Source organism: Canis aureus, chromosome X (genome assembly GCF_053574225.1).
Source record: "Canis aureus isolate CA01 chromosome X, VMU_Caureus_v.1.0, whole genome shotgun sequence".
Classification (NCBI taxonomy): Eukaryota; Metazoa; Chordata; class Mammalia; order Carnivora; family Canidae; genus Canis; species Canis aureus.
The window spans coordinates 4,018,006-4,026,319 of record NC_135649.1 but is presented as its reverse complement, the minus strand read 5'-3'; the positions used below and the strand labels follow the sequence as shown (position 1 = coordinate 4,026,319).

The window sequence follows — 8,314 nt, the reverse complement described above, 5'->3', positions numbered from 1 at the left end:
TCTCCCACCCTTCATTCACCATTAATACAAGTAGTTTTTGTATGTCTTACCTAAAATCTCTCCAAGGTAATATTGATGTATTTATGTTTCTGTGAAAATGTGAATAATCCACTTTCCTCCTAAAATTTCCCTTATGAACTTCTCTATGAAAATCACTGTTATTGGCCACTACCAGGGAAAATTTTATTTCATGTCTTTTCCCCAGTGTCCATGTAGCTTTCCTCAGTTTCCTGTTTTCAAGGTTGAAGTCACTGCCTTCAGGCTGTCTTCAGTGAATAGATTTGTCCAATTTGGTATCTCAGTCTTGTTTCAAATCTGAGAGAGTTGTGTTCATCTCAGTAGGAATGGTGCCCAGACTTGGGTTTTAACAGTGTAAAATGAATAAGGCAGGTATTACATGCTAAAAGTATGTCTTAACGTTTGCATGTAGGAAAATATACTCACTCACTCTCCATCTCCCCAGGGAACTTGGGGAGTGAGAGCCATGATGTGAAGCTTACAGACTCCAAGGTGTGCAGGGGGCAGGGGCCCAACCCTGCTAGAGTCAAGGTGAGGACCCCAAAGAGGACAGATGGACCCCCGCCCTTCCCTCCCTCCACTCCCTCCACCTATCACACCCCGGAACCCATCTCTGCGCTACATGCTGTTAGCCCGCAACCGGGTCCGGATGTGACGTGGGCCGACTTCCGCCTCGGAGATCTGAGAGAGTGGAGAGACTTAGGCTGGGAGGCGGGATTGGGGTCCCCAGCGGAGGAAAGGAGGCCATGCGCGGGCCTAGCAGCAGCCAGGCGAGCAGGTAGCCCCGGGAGGGGGCCCGGAGGATGGCGGGGGGCCTCCGGGAGCCAGGCGGCCATGCTGGTAACCCCGAGAGACGACGGGGGGGAGGGGGGGGGAAGGCGGGGCCGCGGCGTCGAGCTGAGGCCTGGATGCCGGGGCCTGGGGCAGTGGCCTCGGGTCCCCGGAGGCAGGACGGGCCCCGGCCCTCCCCGGAGCGGGGTGAGGACCTGAGGGAGAACTGCAGGGGTCCCCCGGGGTCCCCCACCCCACCATCATGCCTCAACCCACGGCCCGCCCTCCCCGAGAGAGAGAGAGGCACTGGGCCCCCGCCTCGGGGCTGGGGGGCCGCCCTGGGGAGGCCGGACACACGCGGCCACCGGGGAAATGCGCCTCGGGGGGTGGGGGTGGGGACCCGAGCCCAGGGAGCTCAGGAGCCCATCCGGAGGGAGGTTGGCCAGGGCCTGAGGGGGGGAGGGGCACAGGGAGTGCCTGTGGGGGCGGGGGCCCTGGAGCCCAGGACAGAGGGGACCTGGCAGGAGGTCGCCAGGGATGGGAGGCCTGGGAGGCCCCCTGGGCAGGCTGGGGACCTGCCTTCGGGCGGGCCGCCGGGCGGCCAGACTTCCACATCCGGGTCTCCCGAGAGACTGGGGGCCCCTGGCTTCAGGTGCAGGGCCTTGGACAAGTGGGCACAGGGGAGGGCCCCGGGTGCTGCCGGGATTCCCGGCGAGGATGCAGAGGGAGGATGGGGGGTGGACCCTGCACGCCAGTGGAGTCAGTACTGGGAAGGTCCATTGCGGGGGGATAGGAACACAGGGTGAGTCCAGACTTCCGCATCCGGGTCTCAGAATAAGGGCCTCATGTAAGGATCAAACCTCAGGTGGTCAGAGGAAAGGGCCCAGGAGCTAATTGGAGTCAAAGTATGAACCCTGAAGGAGGACAGAGGCGACCACACAGAGGTTAGGTCCCAGTGTCTGTCTAGGAAGGCTCCTGGATGGGATGGGGACATGCGGCCAATCTGGCCAGTTCCACATCCTGGTCTCTGAGAGACTAAGGGCCTGTTGTCAGGAGTAGGGCCTCAAGTAGTCAGAGGGGAGGGTCCAGGTCCTGCTGGGATTCCTGGTGAAGATGCAGAGGAAGGTTTGAGGGACCCTGGACCCCAAAACAGAGTCAGTCCAGGAAAGTTCCTGGTCGGGAGAGGTGGAGACAGGGACATGTAGGGAGTCCAGATTTCCACATCTGGGTCTCAGAGAGTCAGGAGTCCTGGTGTAAGGAGCAGGATGACAAGTCAGGAGAGAGGACAGCCTATGTCCTGCCAGGAGTCAGGGTGAAGACCCCAAGGTAGGACTGAGGGGACCCTTGACCCCAGAATAGAGGGGGCTCTCAGAATCGGGTCACAGCTGTCAGCCCCAGCAGGTCCCAGGCAGGAATCAGGGAGGGGTTGCCAATGTGTTAACTGAGTTCCTGCTTAAGCATCTGAGGGAAGTGAGGGTTCAGCATAGAGGGCTGTACTGTGGTGAACAGATGGAAAGGGCCCAGGCTTTATCAGGAGACAGTGAGGACCATGAGAAAGGACTGGGTAAATCCATGTAAGAATACATGAAACCTCAGCCCTTCCTGCCCATTTCTATCAGCCATGGGAGGACCTAAAGCTGTGGTGCTCCCTCTCTTCCATCTTTGGTCTCACATAAATGTGAGACTTTCATTTAAAGAGAGCGGCCTCAGGATAAGAGAGGGAAGCCCTGCTATGCATCAACATAGGGACAGAGCATGCATTCCCCCCCCGCCCCTAGTCCCAGGACAGATGGACTCCACAGTGCTTGGCTGCCCCTTGCTGTTCCCCCTGAAAAACCTTTGCAGGTATGTCCAGATGTGGCTTCCCCTCACTTCCTTTTGTTCAGTATCAGAGGTCTTGTTCTGAGAGTTTTGTCTCAGGCCGGCAGAAGGAAGGGGTTCACATCCTGTCAGGGGAAAGGTGGGTCTTCTGAATGAGCATGGAGGGGACTATCTAGACTGAATTTTTGGGGACCTCACAGAGTCTGGCCCAGCCCTCCTGTCAGCACTTGGGGTGTAGGGCTGTGCTCGCAGTCTGCACTTTCACATGCCCTTTCCCTCCCTTTTACAGGGGATCCAGGAATTGGGTAATAGGGCCTTGGCCTCAGTGTAAGACATGCATTCTCAGGTCAAAGAGCCGAGGAGGACCGGGCAATGCCAGGAGTCAAGGTGAGGTGATGCTCTAATGTGGAGCCAGGGGTTTCCCCATCCCAGAACATAGGGGACCCTACAGCACCCAAGCCCACCAAAGCTCATTGTCAGTCCCAGAACCTCAGACCCTGCTGGCTGCACGAGGAACTGGCTCACTTCTTTCTTCAGGTTCTCAGGGGACAGGCCTCCCAAGAGGAGAGACCCCTTTGAGACTCTAGAGCACCCCTAAAGGGGAGATTCCTGAGATGCAAAGGCATCTAACAAAGGTTAGAGTCACCAAGGATGTGTTTCTCAGCTGAGACCCCTCATGCTCCCTCTCTCCCGCAAGCCCATAGGTCCCATCACCCCCCTCCTGTGCATACTCTTGCCAACAGTAATCATGATTCCCACTCCAAAGTGTTGGTGTCACATGCTTGAAGAGCACCTTTAGTCCCAAAGTGTGACATAGGGTCTTTTGGGGACACAGGTTCCTGAAGCTAAGGAGAATGCAACCTCCTTCTTCTCCTCCTATTCCTCCCCTTTCTCTTTCTCTTCTTCCTTCTCATCCTCCTCTTCCTATTTCTCCTCTTCCTCTTCCTTCTGTTACTTTCTGATCTCAGGCACTACGAAGATTTCTGCTGCTTCTGGATCACCAGGTCTTCTCCAGAGTCCTCAGAGAGCCTGCTCCTCCCCCACTGCCATGGAAGTCACTCCATCAATCAGATCAGATCAGGGTTCCAGAAGCCAAGAAGAGGAGGAGCCAAACACTTTGCAGGCCCTGCCAGAAACTGTGCTCTTACTTGAAGATGCCATAGATGATAAGGTAGCTGACTTGGTGGCATTCCTGCTTCTCAAGTATAGAACAAAGGAGCTGACCACACAGGCAGAAATGCTGAAAACTGTCAGCCAAGATTACCAGGAGCTCTTCCCTGTGATCTTCAGCCAAGCCTTTGAGTGCATGCAATTGGTCTTTGGTGTTGATGTGAGGGAAGTGGATTCCAGTGATCATGCCTATGTCTTAGTTACTGCCCTGGGCCTCACCTGCAATGAGATGCCAAGCAGTGAGCAGAGTGTGCCCAAGACTGGCCTCTTGATAAATATCCTTGGTGTGATCTTTATGGATGGCAACTGTGCCCCTGAGGAGGATGTCTGGGAAGTGCTGGGAGTCATGGGGGTGTACGATAGTCAGGAGCACTTCATCTATGGGGAGCCCAGGGAGCTCCTCACCAAAATCTGGGTGCAGGAAGGCTACCTGGAGTACTGGCAGGTGGCGGGCAGCGACCCTGCCTGCTATGAGTTCCTGTGGGGTTCCAGGGCCCATGCTGAAACCAGCAAGATGAAAATCTTAGAGTTTTTGGCCAAGGTCAATGATACCATCCCTAGTGCCTTTCCTGTCTGGTATGAGGAAGCCTTGAGAGATGAGGAAGTGCGATCCCAAGCCAGGGTTGCAGCCAGGGATGTAGTGGGAGGGCCAGGACCAGGGTCCGTTTTAGGGCCATATCCAGCAGCTTCTCTTGCTCCAAGGGAAGTCTGAGGCAGTTATTTCATTTTGTGTTTGAAGAAAGCAGTCACTGGTATAAGTGGTAAAGAGGCAGAATTGGGTTTGGTGGTGGTGGTGGGGTTGGGTGTATAACATCTTTGTGTGCTTGTTCCATAAGAATGATTTGGAATTTCCTCCTTTTGGCATTTTTCAAATGTTGCTCATATTAATGGAAGATTTAATTAACATCAAGTACTAAGTTTATAAATGACATTAGTCACAAATATATTGTTACTCCATTTAATAAGTATCTTGTGTGTTTTATACTTAGTTATATTTATTTCTTTTGTCTTTAACTTTCATACTAGCTTTATAAGCAATTAATCCACTACCTTTACTATACATTTAATTTTACTGGTGAGATTTATACTTTCATATGTTTTCTTGTTACTAATTAGTGTGCTTTCTTAAGGAAATCCCTATAACATTTCTGGCCAGTTCAGTGGTGATGAACATCTTGACCTTGTGCTTGTCTGGAAAACCATTTATCTTTCCTTCAATTCTGAGCCATGACTTTGCTGGGAAGAGTATCTTGGTTGGAAGGTTTCTTTTTTCTTTTTTTTTTTTTACCTTTTTTTTATTTTTATTTATTTATGATAGTCACAGAGAGAGAGAGGCGCAGAGACACAGGCAGAGGGAGAAGCAGGCTCCATGCACCGGGAGCCCGACGTGGGATTCGATCCCGGGTCTCCAGGATCGCGCCCTGGGCCAAAGGCAGGCGCCAAACCGCTGCGCCACCCAGGGATCCCAGGTTTCTTTTTTCTTTCAACACTTTGGGTATATTGTGCCACTCTCATCTGCCCTGCAAAGTTTTTGCTGAAAAATCAGTTGATAGTGTTATGGGAGTTCCTCATAACAAGTTGTTTTTCCCTTGCTGATTTGAAGATTTTCTGTGTTTTGCTATTTTGTAAAACAAATTAGGAAACCTTCCGTCTCACTTTGAGATGTGGAACAAGATAACATAGCATTGGAAAAGAAGTTTCCTTAAAAATGTGAAAGAAGTCAGCAATAAAACAGATGGAGTCAAGAAATAGAGAAACAAATGGGGCACCTGGATGGTTCAGTTGGTTAAGTGTTGGACTCCTGATTTTGGCTCAGATCATGATCTCAGGGTTGTGAGATCAAACCCTGTGTCAGGCTCATGTGCTGGGCACGGAGTCTGCTTGAGATTCTCTCTCTCCTTCTCCCCCTGGCCTTCCCCCCTGTAAAAAAAAGAAATAGAAAAAGTAAAATTTAGTTAATTATTGCTTTCTGTTCTCCCTTGGAGTGTATCATTCTATAAAATTAAAAGCTGTTATTTATCATGGTGAATATGGAATAATGTATAGGATTGGGTTTTTAAATGTTTTTACTTAAATTCCAGTTAACATACAGTGTAATTTCAGGTGTACAATTTAGTGATTCAACACTTTTATACAACACTGATGCTCAACAGGACAAGTGGACACCTTAATCTCCATCACTCATTTCACCCATTCCCCTACCCACCTCCCCTCCAAAAACCTTTAGTTCTCCAAAGTTAAGGGTCTATTTCTTGGTTTGCCTTTCTCTCCCTTTTTCCTTTTATCAATTTTTGTTTCTTAGATTCCACATTTGAGTGAAATCATATGGTATTTGTCTTTCTCTAACAGACTATTTTACTTAACATAATACACTCTAGTTCCACCCATGTCATTGCAAATGGCAAGATTTCATTCTTTTTGATGGCTGAGATATTCTGTGTGATTGTGTGTGTGTGTGTGTGTGTCTGTGTGTCTGTGTGTATACACCACAAGTTCTTTATACATTCATCAGTTGATGGACATTTGAGCTGTTTCTGTAATTTGGCTATTGTAGATAATTCTCTTATAAACATTGAGGTACGTTTATCCCTTTGAATTATTATTTTTGTGTTCTTTTGATAAACACCTAGTATGTAGTTGCTAGATCATAGGGTAGTTCTACTCTGGAAAACAATATGGAGGGTCCACAAAAAATTTTTAAAGTTAAAAATAGAATTGTTGAATCACTATGATTATATAACTGAAACTAATATAACATTGTATGTTAACTATACTTCAATTAAAAAATATATACCAGGATATACTTGACTAATTCAAAAGTGTCTCAGATATTAAATCTTAATAAATAAGACCCCTGCTCCAGGGTTATTTTATTCCCCATTCATTAATTAGGTACTGACTGTTTAGAAGGCCTGGTGTAAATGGTGAGGATGCTAGCATACACAAGACACCCCCCCCCCCGCCACATTCCATACAATTATAAAGTCTAGGAGCAGCAAACGTATCAGGACAATAGTGAGATAATTTCTAACTCCTAAATAAGAAATAAAAGAAGGGATGACAAAGGGGGGGTGTACAGGTAATAATCAAATGTAGATGTGTCAAGCCTGGGAAGTTTGGAATTGTGCAAAACTGTGATTCCTTTTGTAGGAGTTAATTATAGTGAAGTTGAGGGGAGCCAGCAGCCAGATTCACACACACTGTGTCTTAGGATTGAAAGAGGAGCCAGGAATACAAAACTCAACTTAGCAGGGTGTTTGATTCTTTCTTTATGATTAGTGGTTAAACCAGAAAAGAATCTCTAACTGACGTAGATAGGAAGCACTACACTCTTGTCCTGGTGCAGTGGAACACAGTGCACAGACGAGGTGGGTTTTTTTTTTAAGATTTTGTTTATTTCTTCATGAGAGACACAGAGAGAGAGAGATGGCAGAGACACAGGCAGAGGGAGAAGCAGGCTCCATGCAGGGAGCCTGATCCAGGACTCGATCCCAGGACTCCAGGTTCACAACCTGGAACAAAGGGAGACGCTCTACCGCTGAGCCACCCAGGCATTGCTGAACTAGGTGTTTTATATGCATCATGTGCAAGGATTTCTGGGGAAATACAGTCCCATATTCCTTTGAAGGAGCCCAGAAGACTCTTGACTAACTCTCTTGTTCCTGACCACGGAAAGTCAGAGCCCACGGCATCAAAAAGACATTTTAATTTGGTTCTCTAGAGTGCCATCGGGACAGCTGTAAGTCAGTAAAGTTGAGGTTTGGGTGGGGAGAATTGAAGGAAAGCAGTGTTTGGGTGCAAGAGCAGCCGGGAGGGAGGGAAGGAGTCAGTCTTTGACTCGAACTGTAGGCTTGTCGCACCTCTGTGTTGTATCCAGCTGGGACAACTCCCCGCACCCGAGTTCCACACATAGCCTCCTATAGCCCACATACAGCCCCTGATTTAGAAAATGGATTGAGTTTCATTTGAAGCACCCTCTCTGGCCGATTAGCTGTTCCAGGTCAGGTTGAGCTGCAGGTACTCTAACTCTGGCCGGGCTAACAAAACCTATCCCAGAGGAGAGCGTGGGAGGCCCCGGGGTCAGGACAGGACAGCATTCAACATAGCTGCTGTTCATCCAGGTTCCAATATATGCCAGGCGCCGTGCAAGGTGCTTCCCATCCCCGACACACATTCCTGCCGTCCAGCGGGGCGGGGCGGCTCCAAACCACGTACTTCACAGGTGACAATCCCGAGGCTCTCAGGGTTGGTCCTTTTCCCAGGATCACATGGCTGGTAAGTGACGAGGCAGAGACTAGAACCCTGGTGCGAAGCCATGTCGAGTCCACGCTGTCCCCTCCCCGCCCAGCCTGTGGCCAGCTTTCTGACTCCTACATCAGGAGTGAGGACAGCATGGTGTCTCCCAGGTGACAAAAGGAAGGATGCGGTGGCGAAGGTTCCAAAACCCGGGCTAAGGAAGGCAGGTGATAATGAGAATCAAACAGGATTTTGTCTGTGGGCTCGTTAACCTAGAGTTCTTCTGTCTGAGCCCCAG

The 8,314-nt window shown here is 49.6% G+C and overlaps 1 protein-coding gene across 1 annotated transcript; it reads left to right on the top strand.

Annotated features, from left to right (window-relative positions):
- The first annotated feature begins 698 nt into the window (after positions 1-698).
- LOC144307858 (melanoma-associated antigen 10-like) lies at positions 699-4,745 on the top strand. Its single transcript, XM_077887901.1, has 4 exons — positions 699-796; positions 2,568-2,634; positions 2,900-2,997; positions 3,579-4,745. The coding sequence occupies exons 2-4, from the start codon at positions 2,579-2,581 to the stop codon at positions 4,490-4,492; spliced, it is 1,068 nt and encodes a 355-aa protein (XP_077744027.1). The 5' UTR covers positions 699-796; positions 2,568-2,578; the 3' UTR covers positions 4,493-4,745.
- The last annotated feature ends 3,569 nt before the right edge of the window (positions 4,746-8,314 follow it).

Bases quoted from the DNA above. Each gene is read 5' to 3' on its own strand.
- LOC144307858 (XM_077887901.1), top strand. From the start codon at position 2,579: ATGGACTCCACAGTGCTTGGCTGCCCCTTGCTGTTCCCCCTGAAAAAC. The intron at 2,635-2,899 runs GTATGTCCAGAT...TCCCTTTTACAG, and splicing joins CCCCTGAAAAACCTTTGCAG to GGGATCCAGGAATTGGGTAA. The intron at 2,998-3,578 runs GTGAGGTGATGC...TTCTGATCTCAG, and splicing joins GGGCAATGCCAGGAGTCAAG to GCACTACGAAGATTTCTGCT.